The 20,759-nt window shown below is 40.6% G+C and overlaps 1 protein-coding gene, 2 long non-coding RNA genes and 1 pseudogene across 4 annotated transcripts; 2 read left to right on the forward strand and 2 right to left on the reverse strand.

Annotated features, from left to right (window-relative positions):
• Nucleotides 1-4,079: 4,079 nt before the first annotated feature.
• On the reverse strand, nt 4,080-6,659 carry LOC103957944. 2 transcript variants are annotated; one of them, XR_007258002.1, is made up of 6 exons: nt 6,622-6,659; nt 6,439-6,501; nt 6,027-6,176; nt 5,404-5,592; nt 5,212-5,315; nt 4,080-4,451 (listed from the first exon to the last, which is right to left on the reverse strand). It is a non-coding gene; the product is annotated as an uncharacterized LOC103957944 (long non-coding RNA). The 2 variants fall into 2 exon arrangements; XR_007258003.1 differs by lacking the exon at nt 4,080-4,451 and adding an exon at nt 4,938-4,956.
• Nucleotides 6,660-11,117: 4,458 nt separating this feature from the next.
• LOC125476704 (14-3-3-like protein) lies at nt 11,118-11,764 on the forward strand. Its single transcript, XM_048583089.1, has one exon. It carries the CDS (start codon nt 11,247-11,249, stop codon nt 11,748-11,750), a length of 504 nt encoding a protein of 167 aa, XP_048439046.1. The 5' UTR covers nt 11,118-11,246; the 3' UTR covers nt 11,751-11,764.
• LOC125476682 lies at nt 11,758-12,909 on the forward strand (annotated as a pseudogene).
• A 5,064-nt stretch (nt 12,910-17,973) lies between these two features.
• LOC103957949 lies at nt 17,974-20,152 on the reverse strand. Its single transcript, XR_007258004.1, has 4 exons — nt 19,404-20,152; nt 18,797-19,208; nt 18,339-18,677; nt 17,974-17,990 (listed from the first exon to the last, which is right to left on the reverse strand). It is a non-coding gene; the product is annotated as an uncharacterized LOC103957949 (long non-coding RNA).
• Nucleotides 20,153-20,759: the final 607 nt, after the last annotated feature.

The following is a 20,759-nucleotide window of genomic DNA, read 5'->3' on the forward strand; positions in this document are numbered from 1 at the left end:
GAATGAATGGAATGAAGGCTAGCTAAGGGGTTCTTCTCCACACATGTTATACTTGCATACAAGATTGATTCTCAGTTGGTCTTTCGATAAATTATGATACTCAACACTCCGGATTAATTAGGTCCGCTTAAATTAACCGTCAAGTTTTCCTTAAGTTAATGAATTGGATGGGTTTGCGCAACGCAATTCACAACATTCTCCAAAAGTCCTTTACGTGAACAGCACAATAAAGATACAATCAAAGATCATTAAGCATTATGAAAACTATAAGTGTTGACGAGGCATTCGTTACTATGATGAGCATGAAACTCGTGCCAAGAATATGTTTAACACGATTGTTTATAAGCAACCTCCACTACTTGTGAATATAAGTTCATAACGATTAGGTGAAATTCACTTATATTCTAGCGTCATATTTATGCATGAAAATTAAGCGCGCATTCTTAATAAACATTCATAAATAAGCTATCAATCAAACGGTTAAACAAATTGAATCCACAACTTATGAAATTCCAACGAAAGTTAATCAATTCATATTGCAAATATAAACATAGTTTCGAATCACCCCCTACCTAAAGGGGGTTTAGTTCCTCATAACCTTGAAATCAAAGAAACACCTAAACATTCCAACAACTCAAAGCTTGAATTGTATGAACGTTTAAGCACTCTTCTCTTCCATACATACAAAACAAAGAGAATTAAAATGAAACTTTGAAATCAAAGAAACACCTAAACATTCCAACAACTCAAAACTTGAATTGTATGAACGTTTAGGCATTCTTCTCTTCCTCGTTGTTGTAGCACAAGGTTTAAGGGATGTTGTTGGTGTGTTGAATGGATTGGGGAATTTATGGAAATGGAAGAAATGGAGGAGAAATGGAAGGGAAACTCACGGCCAAAGGGGGAAGAATGGATGATTTTGAAGAGTGTTGTGTTGTGAATGAGATGAAGAATTGCATGTGGAAATAAAAGGGAAAATGTGGTGAAATGATGAAGTAGGAAGGTGGAAATGCATGTGAGATGTTGGAAAGGAAATGGGAATATGAGTAGGCCATGGCATGGGAGTTGTTTTGTTGGTGTAAATGTGCCATGGTTGCAATGATGAAGAATAAAGGGTGCATGTGGGGTGGAAGTGATGAATGCAAAGTGAATGAATAATGAAATGAGTTAAAGAGGGAGAATGTGGTGAAATGATGAAGTAGGAAGGTGGAAATGCATGTGACTTGTTTGTGGAATAAAGAATGAATGGTGGAATGATGAAGTGAATGCATGTGGAATTAAAGAGGGAGAATGTGGTGAAATGATGAAGTAGGAAGGTGGAAATGCATGTGAGATGTTGGAAAGAGGTGGGTGTGCATGTGAGTTGAAATGCATATGTTTAAATGGTTGAAATGTGTAGATAATTATGAGTATGATAAGTGAACTTTGTATGGTTATGATAAGTGAATGGTGAATGATATGTTAAGTGATAAATGAATGATATGTGGTGAGTGATAAGTGAATGGTTTGATAAGTGATAAATGAATGATATGTGGTGAGTGATAAGTGAATGGAAGTGATAAGTGATAAATGTATGATATGATAATTGAATGATATGTTAAGTGAATGATATGATAAGTGAATGCTTTAAGTGTTTAAAAATAGGGAACAAAACCCTTCCTTGCATGGCAAGGAACGGAGACACAAGGAAACACACGACAATGTCCTAAGGTTGCAAGGAATGTTGTTTTTGTGTTCTAAAATGCGTAGGAGTTTTCAATGATGCTTAAACATGAGGTCTTTTAGGATTTAACTTTCCTACTTCAAGTCTTTAATTTCGTCCATCCTCTTGGCTCCAAGCATATGATATCCATTCCAATCTCTAATTTGCTCCAAAAGGCTCCAAAAGGCATCCTTTTGCATACCTTGCCCTTAGAACCTGAAAACACACAAAAGAAGCATAAATGACTAAAATAACTAGAGAAACATAACGTAAATGCACGAGAACAAGCCATTTAAGTCGCATGAATATGCTCCTATCAAAATTGTTGGTATATAAATTAATTAATAAATTGTTGGTTCATTAATTTTATGCATGCATCTATTGTTTATTGTTTAGGGTATTGAAGAATATGGCTTCTTCTTCTAAGAAAGATTTTGCTTGGCAATGGACAAAAGATTTGGATCCTGTCACTAAGCACTTCTATTGTGTTTTTTGTAACCACAAATGCACGGGTTCAATTTCTAGATTCAAACATCACTTGGGTGGTGTAAGTTCGGAAGGAATGATAAGTTGTAAAAAAGTCCCACCCAATGTGAAGGAAGAATGTTTTGCTAATGTTATGGGAACTAAAGAAAAGAGGAAAGCTAGTCATGAGTTGTGTCGTGGTGGTGGAGAAGAAAGTGAAAGTGTCGATATGGGCACAACAAGGACAACATATGTAAGTAGTGGGAGTGGGAGTGCGAGTGCCACACGTTCACAACAAACCGGTTCTTTTCTACCACCTAGGTCAAGGGGACCACTTGACAGGTATGTTACATCGGAAGCTCGTCAAACCACGTTGAATACACCTTTCAAAAAAGAGGAAAGAAGACAAGCATCCCGAGCACTTGCCCGATGGTTTTACACTAGAACCATTCCATTCAATGCGGCAAACAATAAATATTATGTTAATGCAATGAAATTGGTGTCCAATTTTGGTCCCGGCTTTGATGCTCCTACAAGTCATGAATATAGAACTTGGATGCTTAAAGAACAAGTTGATGATGTACAAAGTATGATGAAAGAACATCAAAAGGCTTGGAAGAGATATGGATGCACTATTATGTCGGATGGATGGTCGAATGGCAAAAGTAGATGTTTAATCAACTTTCTTGTCAATAGCCCTCAAGGTACTTGGTTCTTGAAATCGGTTGATGCATCGGCCTCTATTAAGATTGGAGATTTGTTGTATAGCTATTTGGATGACGTTATTCAAGAAATTGGGGAGGAGAATGTGGTTCAAGTTATATCTGACAATGCTTCGAACTACAAGAATGCCGGGGAAAAACTTATGGAGAGGAAAGAGAAGGTGTGGTGGACTCCATGTGCGGCTCATTGCATTGATTTGAGGCTAGAAGATATTTCTAAGATGGCATGGTTTGATGACACACTCAAACGTGCTAGGTGTATTTCAAAGTATCTATATGGGCATCAATGGGTACTAGCTTTGATGAGAAAGTACACTAACAATTCGAAAATTCTTCGTCCGGCGGTCACTAGGTTTGCCACTTCTTTCCTTACACTACAAAGCTTACAAAAGCAAAAGGAAAATCTTGTTGCTTTGTTTACCTCTCAAGAATGGTCGGAAAGTACCTATGCAAAATCCCGTGAAGCAAAGTTGGCTAAGCATCATGTGTTATATGATCGTGAGTTTTGGGGTCGAGATTCCTTTTGCATTGAGGGCGTTCTTCCTCTTGTTTGTGTTTTGAGAGAGGTTGATTCGGAGGAGAGACCCCCATGTGTTTTATATATGAGTTGATGGATGCCGCAAAAGAGAAAATTGCAAGCAATCTTAACAAAATGGAGAAAAAATATATGCCTATTTGGAGAAAGATAGATCGTAGATGGGACGATCAACTTCATCAACCACTACATGCGGCGGGCTATTACTTAAACCCACAATTTCGATATGAGGATATTTTCTCAGATACTGATGAAGTGCAAAATGGGTTGTTTGCTTGCATGGATAGGATGCTTGGGAAAGGGAAAGAACGTGAAGAGGCCGATGTTCAATTGGATTTATTTACTAATAAGCGTGATCCATTTGCGGATTCTATGGCTATGCAAACTAGGAAAAAGCGAACACCAAGTAAGATTTAATTAGTTAATTGTTAATATCTTTTTATCATTAACCTTTAAATTACTTACCTTATTAATATTGTTTTTTTAGCGGCTTGGTGGGAGCGCTTTGGGCATAAAACACCCGAGTTAAAGAAATTTGCTATCCGAGTTCTAAGCCTTACTTGTAGTGCATTGGGATGTGAGAGGAATTGGGGCACATTTTCAATGGTAAGTAAATATATTATTAGTATCTTAAGTGTCATTTTTGCTTAAAATGTTTAGACTTGAATAATAGAATTGATTTATTTGTAGATTCATACAAAAAGAAGGAATAGGCTTGAACACAAAAGGCTTAATGCTTTAGCCTATGTCAAGTACAATTTGGCTTTACAACAAAGAAGTAAGAAAAGGATGGAGAAGTATGATCCTATTGTTGTAGAAGAAATTGCCTTCGATGATGAATGGATAACAGAGATAGAAGATCCCGTTCTTCCGGAAGATCCTACATGGCTTGAGACTGAGTTATTGTATAATGTTGAGGCCGTAAGGAATGTGCCAACCCCGGTTTATGAAGGTGGCTCATACATTCGAGAGCCTAGAGAGTCTTCTCCTCCTCCTCCTCCTCCTGAGCCTACTCAACCTCAGGGTCCTATTACATACAAAAGAAAACGGGGTAAAGAAGAATCCTCAAGTAGAACTAGAAGAAATGTGGAATATGATTTGGAAGATTCTTTTGATGAAATGATGAGATACCCAACAAGTTCATCTAGAGTTGGCAATGAAGAGGATGATGTTGCCTTTTATTTGGATGAAGAGGATTTAGATGAATGATTTATATCTTTGTTTGTATTTTGATTTATATGAAGATGATTTGGATGAATGATTGTTTTCTTTGTTTGTATTACCTTTTGAATGATGAATTTGGGTGATATTACCTTTGAATGATGAATTTAAATGATATTATCTTTTGAATGACTATGGATTTGAATGAAAAATTGAGAATGGATGTTTATTTTACATAGTATTATTTTTTATACAATTATATGTATAATATATAAAACATATATATAAAAAAAATTAAATCCTGTAAGGCTTCGCCTCACGCCTCACGCCTAGGCCGAGCTTCGCCTCGGACACCTCGCCCACGCCTCACGCTTTTAATACATTGGGCAGGATTAATATGCACATCTCTACCAGTATATAGTTCCGCTAAATTGATTTTTACTCAAATGTTTCACAGTATTAATGTAAATAGGGGAAAACATAACAAACATCCTTAATCACAAACAGAGCATAACTGAATGTCATGTATGTCACAACGCAGAATTCATCCAACTGAATTGTGTTTCTAGTTGATTATATATCAAAACTAAATAAAACTATCAAGCATATGAAGATAAAATGCACACCTGGGATATCAGTCTCACAAAATCGCAGCATAAGGAAGCAGATGGAAGTACTCAACGACTGTTGTAACTGCCCAGCTGTTGAAACTCTTTTGTACCAAAGGACCCTGCACAAAGTCCAATTGTTAAACAGGCAGGAGAACTTAGAAAAAAGTATAATAAAGATAGAAAATTAAGAAAAATTCCATGATATACCAGAGCATAAGGAAGATTCAACCACCAAGGATCAATATCATTCTTTGATCGATTGCCACTGACTTTGTTAGCCACTGATTCCTTTTCAGCTTCATGGAATAATACTTACTTTCTGGTGCAAGGAAGGGAAAGAATAATCTATACGAATGCTGACTTATTTCCAACTCCAACACCAACCATTCTGCATCACTGTTGAAAAAAAAAAATGTATTATACGTTGATCAAATACTGCTATGTAGTAGTGTAATTTCATATTAAGAGCTTTTTGTCACCTGTAATTTGTTAAGCTTTTGTTTAGATTCAGTTGGCAAAAGCTTTATTGTATCGCACACAGAATTTTGAAGAAAGCATCAGAAAGATGAGCAAAATTGAAGTCATTGTTACTCATATCGGATAAGTCTATTACATGCTGCATTTTCTTTTTATGCGTGCCTGATCATTTTATATTTGTGAATCTCATGTCATAGTGAAGCTTAATGAACAGCTCAAAGAAACAAAATTGTAACAAAGTTAAAAAGAAACTGCAGCATGCAAACACCAACAAAAAGTAACGAGTGTAATAGACTTATCCAATATGAGTACATAAATTCTTAGAATGATATCAATATGAAGACGTCTCATACCTGAAAAATTGCAGAATGTTCTCAATCAGCAGGAAGAATTTTTACATTATGCTTGTGGGCAAGAGGAAGAACAATAGGGCCTCCAGCAATCAGGGTCTCTTTATTGGCTAATGCGATGGCTTTCCCTGCTTCTATTGCAACCACTGTAGGCTAAGAAAAAAGGGTAACATGAGAAATTTCAGTCTCTTGATTTATGTTCATTTTAAAGTCAAATACTGTTTTTCTTTTCTGAAAATATTTTTTTTTCAATTTCATTATAAATCATCAGTTGTTATGATTTGTCAGTCAACTTTGCTATCCCACTACCTTCCCTTGTCTTTCAGTTCTTATATTATGTATTTCAAAAGTTATATGTATCGCTTCTTTTCAATAAAAAAATTGACATTTATAACTTCACTGACAAAGCAATTACCGTCAGTCCTGCACAACCTACAATTCCTGTAACTACTGTGACCGCATCTGGGTGGCGGGAAACCTGAGAAGAGAAAAATGAGCAATTCCTTGAAGATGAACAAAACAAAATTCATCAACCAAAGGCGATTGGATGCTAGGCTACCTCAAAGCTTGAACACAAACCAAGACATAAGATACTCACCAAACTTTTTAAATGGCTCAATTGTTTGCTTAACTTGTGTTGACCCTAAAAATTACAAAGCCTACGTGGCGCGCAGGCCGAGTAACTAATAAGCTAACTACGTTCTTCGGTTGAATGCGGGGCGTGCCAACTCGTCGGCTGAGCTCGGCCGAGGAGTAAAATTTGTTGATATTGCGTTGAGCGCGATGCTGACTTCTTTATCTTGCGACTGCGGCCGAGGAAGGAACAAATCTCGGCCTTTGGATTCTCGAGCCTGAAGACAAGGCTGCTAGTTCTACAAAGTTCAATATCAAATTCAGCTCTCAAGGTGCCGAATGTAGTAACTTGGTAACACCTCACTTCGCCAAGAAGGCTAATGAGATGACCTCTGCCAATAAGGATTTGAAAATCCTTCTCGACCGAGACTTGGATAGATAACCAGTCGGCCTCGACGCAGTGCTGTTTATCCAAACTGAAGGTGCTTCGGGAACGGCTGATTCTACGGCAACAGTGTTGTTTATCCAAACTGAAGATGTTCGCCGGTTGCCTTCACAGTGCTGTTTATCCAAACTGAAGATGTGTCGGCGGAAAAAAGAAAATAAAAAAAATCTCAAAATGTTTAAGAGGTTTTGCGCAGAGCAGTCGTGTGTTGAATTGGAGGTGCTTTTTTAATTGTCTGTCGCTTGGTATTTATAGAGATCTGCAAGCCAAAGTCGCGAAAACCAATCCTAATTGTACTGTGACTGTAAGTCTTTATTGCACACATTGTAGACATCAAAATTTCGGTGAAATGAATGTTGATCAATAATTAAAATTTCAACGTTCACGTGTCACATAAATTTTACATGTAGCGTGTGATTCAACAAAAAATCGAAATAAATTGGAAAAGTCATCAAATATGACACGTGTCAATACCTGGCAGAAACGATTTATTTCATCTGATTATTTAAATCCAAAAATCAAGTTTTGGAATTCTATAAATAGGAGGCCAATGCATTCATTTTGGGAGGAAGGAAGAGGAAGGAGAAAGGAAAAGGAAGGGAGGAAGGAAGGAAGGAAGAAAGAAAGAAGCCTTGAAACTCTAAAGCTCTCAAGCAAATCCCGAAGGATCAAGAAAGCAATCTTCGTTCTTCGTCAAATCCACCTTCAAGATCAAGCCCCGACGGCCCTTGAAGAACTTCCACCAACTCAAGATCAAGCCCCCGACGGCCCTTGAGGAAAGTGTTCATCGTTCATCATCCGTTCAATTCAAGATCAAGCCCCGACGGCCCTTGAAGAACTTCCACCAACTCAAGATCAAGCCCCGACGGCCCTTGAAGAAAGTGTTCATCGCTCATCATCCGTTCATCCTAAGATCAAGCCCCAACGGCCCCTTTGGATCAACAACCTCAACAAATCCACACATCCGTTCATCCTTCAAGATTAAGCCCAGAAGCCCTTGAAGATCCGTTCATCCTAAGATCAAGCCCCAACGGCCCCTTTGGATCAACAACCTCAACAAATCCACACATCCGTTCATCCTTCAAGATTAAGCCCAGAAGCCCTTGAAGATCCGTTCATCCTAAGATCAAGCCCCAACGGCCCCTTTGGATCAACAACCTCAACAAATCCACACATCCGTTCATCCTTCAAGATTAAGCCCAAAAGCCCTTGAAGATCCGTTCATCCATCAACCTTCAAGATCAAGCCCAACGCCCCTTGAAGATCCATTCATCAGCTGTGCATCCTTAGATCAAGCCCCGACGGCCCTTTGGATCAACAACTCATCCACAAACCCACACCCTACGAAGATAGAATCAGAGGACCAAATTACAAAGAGATTGTAACCCCAAAATCATTAATACAAAATATATATTTTGTACACGTATTCTTGTCGCTTGTTTCAAGGATTATTCGTGTTTACAAATTTGGCACGCCCGGTGGGACGATCTCTACCTCTCATCTCTATCCTCAAATCATCAAAAACGCAAATGGCATCAAGAAAGGATCAAGCTGTTCCTGCAATCAAAGCAAAGAACAAGAACATCATCGCCGCAAGTGGTGATATTTCGGGCATCATAACCCGAAGTAAGGCAAGAGATCTTTTTGCCGCGACTTCCGCCCCTGCATTAACTCTGTCAAAGGAACAAGAGCACCTGAGGTACGAGCCTGTGATCACCCTAGCCTCGCTAAGGGCATCAAAAGGGGAGAGCCCAAGGAAATACTCAGAGTCCCTACTCTCCGACGCTGATTCGAGCGGCAGTACAACCATGCAAGTCATGACCACGAGAGCAACTTCAATCGAGGAGCAGCTAGCTCAGATGAATGAAGCAATCGCAAAGCTCACACGAACTGTGGAAGAGAAGGACTTGCAGATTGCCGCACTTGTCAACCAACTAGATGCGCAGCTTGACGTGAAAGTCGACCCAATTGTTGGCCTATTAAAGAAAGAAGGCGACGAAGAAGAGGAGCCACCAGCGGAGAAAGTCGAAGAGAAGCCGAAGCTAGACCAAGCAACGGCGTCCATGGGATCTCTCTCTATCCAGCAACTACAGGAGATGATCGCAAGCACTATCAAGACACAGTACGAAGGAAGCTCGCATGACTCCGTACTGTACTCAAAGCCTTACTCCAAGAAGATTGATGCTTTGAAGATGCCAAGGGGTTATCAGCCCCCAAAATTCATGCAGTTCGATGGAAAAGGCAACCCAAAGCAACATGTCGCCCATTTCATTGAAACTTGCAACAATGCTGGGACAGAGGGAGACTACCTCGTCAAACAGTTCGTGCGTTCGCTAAAAAGTAACGCTTTTGACTGGTACACTGACCTCGAACCTGAGTCTATCAACAGTTGGGACCAGCTAGAAAGGGAATTCCTCAACCGTTTCTACAGCACTCGTCGTACTGTAAGCATGCTAGAGCTAACCAGCACGAAACAGTGGAGAGATGAACCTGTCGTCAACTACATAAATAGATGGCGTTCTTTAAGTCTGGATTGCAAAGATCGGCTTTCTGAAACCTCTGCCATTGAGATGTGCGTTCAAGGCATGCAGTGGGGACTACACTACATCCTTCAAGGCATCAAACCACGAACATTTGAGGAGCTAGCCACCCGCGCCCATGATATGGAGTTAAGCATCAACCATCATGGGAAGAAAGAACAGATCGCCGACTACAAGAATGACAAAGTTTTGGGGCCAAAGGTGGATAAGGCTACGTGGAAACCCACCAAGGAAGCAATGACGGTCAACACAACTCTAGTCAAAATCCCTACACGAAGCAAGGCGATTCAAACCGAAGTTTTTCGTGATCAAGAGATACGTAGACGCACTTTGAAGGAGCTTGAGGAGAAGACTTATCCATTCCCCGACTCTGACGTGGTTGCCATGTTGAAAGACTTGCTTGACAAAAAGGTGATCGACCTCCCTGAGTGCAAACGGCCAGAAGATATGAACCGTACTGACAATCCAAGGTACTGTAAATTCCACCGCTTCATTAGTCATCCGACGGAAAAGTGCTTTGTGCTAAAAGATCTCATCATGAAGTTGGCTCAGAAAGGGATCATCGAGCTAGATCTTAATGATGTGGTGAAGTCAAACTATACCACCGTTACTTCTGGCTCTTTGAACTCAAAATCTTCACCTCAACCGCTGGGGGCATGCTCCAAAACCATGTCAGTCAAGTCAAGTAAAGTTGAAGGATGGACTTATGTCACTCCAAAGAAAATGCACAAGAAACATAGGCCTCCTCCACAAGTTCACCAATCGGAAAGGGGGCAAAGCAACTACCGTCAACCTTCAAAGCTACATGAAAGTGTTGAGGATGATGAAGTTATGACACAAAGATCGTCCGTTGCCATCACGATGCACGATTTCTTCCCCAAAGACTTCTTCAATCACTCAGTCAAGACTCCTTGCTATAAAAATTGCGAGGAATGCTTCTCTAAGAGCGTTTGACAAATTCAAAAAGCTCCTCGTTCGCACGAGCCTAAAAGGTGACAACCAAAGCTCCTCGTCCGCACGAGCATAAAAGGCGACAACAAAACGCTCCTTGCCTGCACGAGCTGAAACTGCAAACGGCACCAAAAGCTCCTGGCCCGCAAGAGCATAAACTGTGTACGGCAAAATCATCATCAAAATCATCATCAAAACCATCACTCATTTGAACTACGTTATGACTTGATCCCTTCTTTGGAAGAGTACGTAGGCAACTTGAAACTTCAAAACTTCAAGTACAGTCACATCAAAATAAATAAATAAATGTTTCATTAAAGAAAGTCAATATTATTACGTTCTTTGTACAAAAAATTACATGTTGTTGGTTTCAAAAAAAAAAAAAAAAAAAAAAAAAAAATATACATATGTTACTATGTATTAGGAAAAAAAATATATATATATATATATATATATATATATATATATATATTCTCTACTATAAAAAAAAAAAAAAAAAAAAAAAATTCAGCAAGTCCTTAAAGTCTAAGCCCAGCGGCCGAATCGGCCTGGTCATTAAAAGCTTTCCAAGTCACCATTTGCAGCTCCTCGGCCCAAGTCACCATCTTCTTCTCTCCTTCTGCTTTGCTCTCTTCTCCCTTTCATTTGAAATCCCCAAATCCCAAATTCCAATCAAATCCCAATTTCCCTGAATCCGATTTCCAATTGATCCCAATGGCAGCTTCATCCCCACGCGAAGAGAACGTGTACGTCGCCAAGCTCGCCGAGCAAGCCGAGCGATACGAGGAGATGGTTGAGTTCATGGAAAAGGTCGTCTCCTCCCTCCCCGAAGAAGAAGAGCCCACCGTCGAAGAGCGCAACCTCCTCTCCGTCGCCTACAAGAACGTGATCGGTGCTCGCCGTGCCTCGTGGCGCATCGTCTCCTCCATCGAGCAGAAGGAGGAGAGCCGCGGCAACAGCGACCACGTCGCCACTATCAAGGAGTACAGGGCTCGGATCAAGAACGAGCTCTCCAACATCTGCGGTGGGATTCTCAAGGTTCTCGAATCCAAGCTTGTTCCTGCGGCCAACGTTGGAGAGTCCAAGGTGTTTTATTTGAAGATGAAGGGAGATTACCATCGGTACCTCGCCGAGATCAAAAATGGCGACGAGAGAAAGACCGCCGCCGAGGACACCATGGTTGCCTACTCCACTGCTCTGCAATCTTCCTTGGCATGACCGAAAAGCTTTCGCCCCGCAATTTGTTGCAGAAAACAAGTCATTTTCTTGAGGGACTTTTCGAGTGGTCGTTCAAAGACGTACTAGTCTGCCTCCAGAGCTGCCTCTCGTTCTTCGACCACGCAGACTCGTCCGGTCTTTTAGACAAACTCATTACTGCACTGCTTGCAAAGATCGCTCAGAATTTTGACGTGAGCAACCTTATTGACACGTCGCCTACCGAAGACGAATTGAAGCAGTACGACGGCTCCGATGCCAAGAAGCCTTTGCTCATGGCTATCAAGGGATCAGATCTTGTTAATATCCGTAAAGTTCTTGGACCTCATGCCAAGAACATACAATTGATGTCAAAGGTTGAGAACCAGGAGGGAGTTATCAACTTTGCTGAGATATTGCGAGAGACAGATTCATTCATGGTTGCCCGTGGTGATCTTGGAATGGAAATCCCAGTTGAGAAAATTTTTCTGGCACAAAAAATGATGATATATAAGTGTAATCTTGTGGGTAAGCCGGTGGTCACTGCCACTCAGATGCTTGAATCCATGATCAAGTCTCCACGGCCAACCCGTGCTGAAGTCACTGATGTAGCTAATGCTGTCCTTGATGGCACTGATTGTGTCATGCTTGGTGGTGAGGGTGCAGCTGGGTCCTATCCAGAACTCGCCGTGAAAATCATGGCTCGTATATGCATTGAGGCAGAATCTTCCCTTGATTACAGGACAATCTTTAAGGAGATGATAAAGTCGACGCCCCTTCCAATGAGCCCTTTGGAGAGTCTTGCATCCTCTGCTGTCAGAACAGCCAATAAGGCCAGAGCTAAACTCATGGTTGTGTTGACACGAGGTGAGAGCACAGCCAAACTCATTGTTGTGTTGACACGAGTGATGAGACTCCGGCAAGACATAGCCTGATCTACAGGGGGTTGATTCCTCTATTGGCTGAAGGGTCTGCCAAAGCTACCGATGCATAATCCACAGAGGTGATCCTGGAAGTTGCTCTGAAGTCAGCAACAGAGAGAGGATTGTGCACGCTTGGGGATGCTGTGGTGGCACTTCATCGCATTAGAGTCGCCTTTGTGATTAAGGTCTGTGCGATGACTAATACTATAACCCAAATCAACGAGTTCGATGAAAGGTTGAAGTTGTCTGAGCTTGTGTGACTCGGTTGAATTGCTGAATGCGTTGAAGCTGTCGGAGGAATGGCATGCATAACGTTGGCATGGGCTCGGTAAGAATTCACGAGGGGGAGTCTATTGGCTGTGCTTAGTGGCTGTGATCTGCCCTCTGCTCATCACCTAGCGTCGCTGTAATTCCTCCACTTCAGGCTTGACACCTTGCACTACCTCGAGCTCGTCGTTCTGGCCACCTTGATTAAAATCAACGAAGAGCTTCATTGGCCGCTGTCAAACGACTAGCCGGTCTTCAAACTCGACGCCTTACACTCTGCCCCAAGCTCTGGTTGCTTCTGCACTTCCGCCATGGCTGCTGCCTTTGAATGTGATCAACAAAATCAAAGTTTGTCAACTCACACCCAAAGATCTCCTCCGTCCACCTCCACCATGGCTGCTGTCTTTGAATGTGATCGACAAAATCAAAGTTTGTCAACTCACACCCAAAGATGTCCTCCGTCTTCTCTCGGACTCGGCCTGGGTTTTCACCCACAAACCTAGCTTGCAGAGCACCATATATATATAAAAAAAAAATAATAATAAAATAAAATAAAATAAAATAAATAAATAAACAAAATAATAATAAAGAAGAAAAGTATTGATAGTGCTAGGCGCACCGAGAGCAAGTATACAACAAAAAAAAAAAAAAAAAAAAAAAAAAAAAAAAAAGGAAAAGGAAAAGATGATGCGTGCCACTATCAGCAAGTCAAAAGAAAAAGAAAAAAAAAGCAGTGGCAACATAATTATTGCAAAGAAGAAATTTGCAAAAGTTTGATTGAAAAAAAAGAGGGCGACATAATTATTGCAAAGAAGAAACTTGCAAAAGTTTGAACACATCTGGGTGATATATATGTTTTATTTGTATTTACCACAATACATTACATAAAACGAAGCATGTTCATTGATTTTCGAGAAATTACAAGTGCGAAAAAAAAAAAAAAAAAAAAAAAAAAGGAAATGTATCTAACAAAGAAAGAGAAAGATGGAGCTTTCACAAAGGTTGTTCACGTGAAGCCCCACTACTTGGCCAAACTCCAAGAGCCGGAGGCACCGAAGATAGATCATTCGAGGCCCCAATACTTGGTGGAACGCTTGATGACGCCGGAAAAATGTGCCTCTGGAAGAAAGACGCAAGCCTTTGACGGTCACTTTGAATGCGACCTTGAGATTCTTGCATTTCATCAAGCTTCCTCTTCATGCCCGACGAATAGTTATTTGCAAGCACATGCAAACTTCTATTCTCGTACTTAAGCTGTTTAATCTCCTGCTTAAGATCTTCCACCTCTGCCATCAATGATTCCACCTGACGGGACCGAGCAAGCAGGCGTTGGCCCATGTTGGACACAGAGCCCGCACACTGAACACTAAGAGCGAGGGACTCTTGAACGGCCAACTCATCGGACCGTCCCGACAGCAGCCTACTATCTTTTGGAGTAAGGAGGTTCTTAGCTACTATTGTAGCTGTTGTGGCATCCTGCATCACGGAGTCTTCACCTGTAAGAGGACCGTTAGAAGATAAGAAAGAAGGACACCATACATTACCTTGAAGCGGCGCAACCGGATCACTACTGAGACTCAATTCTAAGCTAAGGTTCGATGGGTTAGCCATTTTTCAAAGGTGTTAAAAGAGATGGGTGGATGAAGTTAAAACTCAAAAGGCCGGAGATGATTTTCAGGAATGAGCAACCTTCGAAGTGTGCATGTTAGAGGTGATCAATACCTCTATAAAAACGAAGAGGCGCTTGCTCAGAAATCGAAGGGCCGCTTGTTCAAAAGTGAAGAGACACCGCTCTGCAAATCTCAAAAGCTGGATTTTTCGGCGTAAGTTAGGCGACGCTTTCTCGGCTTTCCAGAAAACGCGTTCAACTTTGTCAAAAGATCTCCGACAAAGTTGAAAACACGTGGAGACTGGCGACGCTTTCGCGGCTTTTCAAAGCACGGGTGCCACTTTGTCAAAAGATCACGTGGAGGTCATCATCGCAGCTACACGTCTTTAGCTGACAAGCGCAAAGTTCAGCGACGCTTTCTCTGCTTTTCAGAAAACGCGCGCCATTTTGTCAAAAGAGACGCTCGTGCAGAAATCGAAGAGGCGTCGTTCAGAAATCGAAGAGGCGTATTCAAAGATCGAAGAGTCATCACTATTTCAAAAAGCCGGATTTGCGGGATCAAAACGTTTGTCGACAAGGGTAAAAGAACAGTACCACCACTTGTTATTGGGAAATCCCTATATATGTCGACCTTCATCTTTTATGGCAAGGCAAACCTGCAAACAAGAAAAAAAAAAATGCCCAACTCTTCCTCACCTCCGAGAGTACACTCCCAGCAAAACATCTCAAAATACTCAATTTTTTCCTCTTCCCCAAAGATGATACCAGATGCCTGGAGTACAAATGACCCAGGAGGAAACGGTAGATGGAAGCATGTGCTGATTCATTCACCGCTTCTTCAAAAGCAAAAGTATCTCATATCATCAAGGGCGAAAGCAAAGGTATCTCATATCATGCTTTTTCCCTGTCCTTTTCTTTGTCCTTGCTCTTACATGCAGGAGAAGGGGAAATAGAGTTATCAGTCGGAACCTGAAATCAAACTTCCGACCTGGAACTGATTGCCTGGAACCTTTGCCTGGTTGCTTACCTTACATTGCTCTCGAGTACTCATCGTCGCGGAGAAGTAATGTTTTGAAGCACCATTTAAATGCAAAGGTTGCATTCCATTCCTGCATCAGAGGACAAATACTACACGAGAAGATGCCAAACCTGCATAAGGAAATACCACTTCTGCAAAGGGAGCAAGTAAGACAAGTGAAAATGATACATCAAAGCATGTGGAGACAAGCACAACAAATATATGTGCTGATTCATTCGCTGCTTCTTCAAAAGCAAAGGTATCTTATATCATGCTTTCTCCATGTCCTTTCCTTTGTCCTTGTTATTACTCGCATGACAAAGTGAAAAGAGCAATCAGACGGCACTTGGAGTCAGTCTTCCGATCTACCCTCTTCAATACGAATTGGGGAAAGATTGAACAAAGAAACAGGTCATCACTTCCACCTCCTGCTTGCCTGCCATGTGTCTGAATCCTGCTACCCAATTCAAGAGTAGCACAAAGGAAAATCAACGGTAGGGGAAGACCAAAAGAATCCTCCAGCCCAGTTCAAGATTAAGCCTGTGGAAAATCAACAATTGGAGGAAACCAGAAAATCTTCCAGTCAAGCTCAAGATCAAGCCTCGATGGCCCTTGAAGAAATTTTCAGACCAACTCAAGATCAAGCCCCAACGGCCCTTGGGTTGACATCTACATTAAGGGACTTCAAAACGCATCTTCTACACGTGACAAGCACATGCCTACGACGCGCCTTGAAGTGGGGGCATTTGTAGACATCAAAATTTCGGTGAAATGAATGTTGATCAATAATTAAAATTTCAACGTTCACGTGTCACATAAATTTTACATGTAGCGTGTGATTCAACAAAAAATCGAAATAAATTGGAAAAGTCATCAAATATGACACGTGTCAATACCTGGCAGAAACGATTTATTTCATCTGATTATTTAAATCCAAAAATCAAGTTTTGGAATTCTATAAATAGGAGGCCAATGCATTCATTTTGGGAGGAAGGAAGAGGAAGGAGAAAGGAAAAGGAAGGGAGGAAGGAAGGAAGGAAGAAAGAAAGAAGCCTTGAAACTCTAAAGCTCTCAAGCAAATCCCGAAGGATCAAGAAAGCAATCTTCGTTCTTTGTCAAATCCACCTTCAAGATCAAGCCCCGACGGCCCTTGAAGAACTTCCACCAACTCAAGATCAAGCCCCCGACGGCCCTTGAGGAAAGTGTTCATCGTTCATCATCCGTTCAATTCAAGATCAAGCCCCGACGACCCTTGAAGAACTTCCACCAACTCAAGATCAAGCCCCGACGGCCCTTGAAGAAAGTGTTCATCGCTCATCATCCGTTCATCCTAAGATCAAGCCCCAACGGCCCCTTTGGATCAACAACCTCAACAAATCCACACATCCGTTCATCCTTCAAGATTAAGCCCAGAAGCCCTTGAAGATCCGTTCATCCTAAGATCAAGCCCCAACGGCCCCTTTGGATCAACAACCTCAACAAATCCACACATCCGTTCATCCTTCAAGATTAAGCCCAGAAGCCCTTGAAGATCCGTTCATCCTAAGATCAAGCCCCAACGGCCCCTTTGGATCAACAACCTCAACAAATCCACACATCCGTTCATCCTTCAAGATTAAGCCCAAAAGCCCTTGAAGATCCGTTCATCCATCAACCTTCAAGATCAAGCCCAACGCCCCTTGAAGATCCATTCATCAGCTGTGCATCCTTAGATCAAGCCCCGACGGCCCTTTGGATCAACAACTCATCCACAAACCCACACCCTACGAAGATAGAATCAGAGGACCAAATTACAAAGAGATTGTAACCCCAAAATCATTAATACAAAATATATATTTTGTACACGTATTCTTGTCGCTTGTTTCAAGGATTATTCGTGTTTACACACATCTTATCAAAATTTGCTGTCATCTTGCAACCTGGTGCAATCTTGCTTTGACTAATAAGCATTATCCATCTTTATCATAATCTTTATCCATCATCAAAACCTTCTGCCAAAGACCACATGCATGCATGACTCCTTCACCAATTCCTAGATAAGACCACGTGCACCAATCTCATCCATGAATTCCAAGTCACTTTGTACCGCACCACCCACTTCTATATCAGAAATAGGACTTAGGTTTAGGTCATAATTAGCCACGTAAGAGACTGCATACACTTAAAAGTCTTATATAATGAGCCACTTCGAATGTCTCTGCGCAATCCTTTGAAGACGGATCAGATCATTTTTTCCAAAACAACCAATTAGATATATCAAAAATTTGGTTTTAACTATCCTAGTTATTATTAAGATATAATTATTATGATTAAAAATTATAACATTATCTCAAAACAAAATTATCTTAACTTTCTTATTTGACGGTCTAGAATCATGCTTACTCAACGGTCTCGATTGTACGGACCGATGGTGTAATTTTGGGTCCAAACAACTTGACAACTTTTTCCTGCAATTCATAAATAAAATCATTAGATGTAGTAAATAAAAATTATAAAAGAAAATTTCTCACCTCAGGTATGCAACAGAGGTTAAATTTCTAATATAAAAAATAAAACTCTTGCATCTAGAGAACCTAGTTAGTCCTCAACACGAAACAAACAGATTTTAAGCAGTTAAATGCACATCCAGCTAGGCAGCTACAAAGAAACCAATTCGAGGCTTAAACCTAGCTTATGACTACATTGAAATGACAAAGAAAATCCATATTAACAAACTGATAGAAACTTGTTTCCCACTACTAATATGGAAAATCTTATTAATGGCCAGGCCAAAACGAATATGAAAAAAAAAACACCTGAGCAGAGCCTAATCCAAATACATATTTCTCCATTGAACTCAACCCTTCAACAGAAACCTAATAAAGGCAAACCACAGTCTTGTTAATTTCCTCATCGTAATTGGGACCAAGCATAATATTCCTTGCAGACAGCGTGCTTTTCAGCTTCGGAAGAACCTCATTGTTCGACGTTGTGCTCTCAATCTTGATTTGATTGTTGCCTTCATGGCCTTAGCTTGGTTCATTGGAGGGGTTGATAGATTGGGGTTCTGATTTTCACCATCTTCCTTGAATCTTGAATTATTGGTTGGGTAAATCGAAGATTGATTTAGTCCCCTTCTCTTTAATTTCACATCTCTGAATCAGCAAAAAAAAAATAAAAAAAAAAATAAAAAAATAAAAAAAGGTTAAACTGTGCCGAATTTGAATTAAAATTGTACAGTGAAAGAAGAGGATTCGTGGGTTTTTCTTGTTACCTCTGTATTTTATCACGGTTTGGTCAGTGCGATTTCTTCACGTTTATCATCCAATCTGAGACCAGTAGGTTCCTTCTTGGGAGATTGAGGCTCCTCCTTGCTTGTTTTAACATTTGGACTCTCCGATTCATCTTTCACTGGCCTTGACTTCGACACCGTGTTGCTCTCCGGCCTAATTGACTCCCGCTGAGCCTCCAGCGATGCCAGAACAGCTTGAGAGTGGGGCAAATCATACGAAGACCCACCATTTTCAGCTGGAGATCCTGGGTTTTTTTTTCCAAATTCGGACAGGAAGTCTCAACCTTAGCAGGCTGATCAGCCACCACTTTGGCCGTCGAAGAAATGGGACTGTTTTGAACCACCGGGTTCTCGTCGTCATACTTCACAGGTCGCGGTCTTTTCCTCTTGGGCGCTGCAGATTCGAACCAAAGACACCAAATTTCCATCAGTCACGATTAAAACACAAAAGAACCCAGCTCTGTTTGCTCACCGAAAAACCAAGCGATTCAATCCCTTTTTCTCAGTCTCTCAGCAACCAAACGGAGCATTTGGGGTACCAAAAAAGAAATGAACAAAACCGAGAGCTCCGTGAGCTTATAATACCCACCGCCGGCGGACATGGAAGTGACAGAGGAGCTAGGAAATGAGTCGTTTTCATCAAGAAAGTGAAAGAGAGAAGGCAGCGGCAAGGGAGTTCTAGAAAGAGAAACTGGTTTTAAGGAGAAGAGATGAAATTTTGGGGAGAGATTGAATTTTAGAGAGAGAACTCGAGAAACCTGAACAGGAAGGAAACGGAAAGATTTACTGGAATCTTCGAGAGAGAGGTCGAGAAATCTGAGAGAGAACACGCGTCCACCATCAGCAACTCGTGTCCATCACTGACAAAACAAGGGTATAAACGGAATCAAACTGTATAATAAACAGTGATCACAGAAACAAAGAAGGGGCAAAAACGGAAGAACACAGGCGAGTGAACAGTGTTTCAAGCGTTTTTCCCTTTTAGTATATACTAGAAAGTTTTGCCCGCGTTGCTGCGGGATTAGAAATTATGTGAAAAATTATCTTTAAAGGTATAAACACATCAACTTATATCACACCTAATTGAATTACTACAAAAACATATTGACGTACTTAATATGAAAATCCATAAACTATTCGACAATATGAAATCCAACAATCTCTAAAGATGAAAAATGAATGTAGAAATTCAGCAATCTCTAAAGATGAGAAACGAACGTAGAAATCCTACCTCATATATATATATATATATATATATATATATATATATATTAAAACAATTAACAAATTCTCAGTAAATGATCACAAAAGAGGTATAAAAAAGTAATTCAACTTCTTAATTTAAATCAGTTCTCACCATAACAAAATAATGATATTGTTTTCACATTAATTAGGATTGATTTCGATCACCAGCATTAATAAAACCAGTGACTCCAACCTAAGTAAGCAAACGACCGAATTAGATCCAAGCCAACCAACTTCGAATTTAACCAAATAAAAAAAATAATTACAATTAAATTAACCTCTTCTTCCCATATGAAGTAGTTGTTGTTCCCTGTTTTACCTTTGTGAACAGTACATTGTTCACTCTCAACACACAAAATAATTCTGTGATAACACACACCAAAAGCAACAATAACAATAAACAAAACATACTTAATCTCCACATAAACATTAATCTCCAATCAGCTGAGTCAATCGTTCAATGTTCTTTAACACAACTATGTGTCAATCTAACACTTTTTTTTTAATCATATTTACAGGAAGGAGCAAACATATACACATAACAGATGGTTAAGTTTTAGCTGATAATGGAGCAATGGTAACAAACACTACAGCTGTAAGTCAAAGGTTAAACTGGTCTTGCAGGGTATGAAAAACTGTTTATTCGAGTGTTAGTTTGTCAATAATTGATAAGTTTGTGCATTGATAGTTAAGACGAAAG

The sequence above is a fragment of a genome, unplaced genomic scaffold (assembly GCF_019419815.1).
Source record: "Pyrus x bretschneideri cultivar Hongxiangsu unplaced genomic scaffold, Pyrus_bretschneideri_v1 Contig2, whole genome shotgun sequence".
In the NCBI taxonomy this organism is placed as follows: Eukaryota; Viridiplantae; Streptophyta; class Magnoliopsida; order Rosales; family Rosaceae; genus Pyrus; species Pyrus x bretschneideri.

What these genes read in the sequence shown, in the direction of transcription:
- LOC125476704 (XM_048583089.1), top strand. Translation starts at nt 11,247, where the DNA reads ATGGCAGCTTCATCCCCACGCGAAGAGAACGTGTACGTCGCCAAGCTC.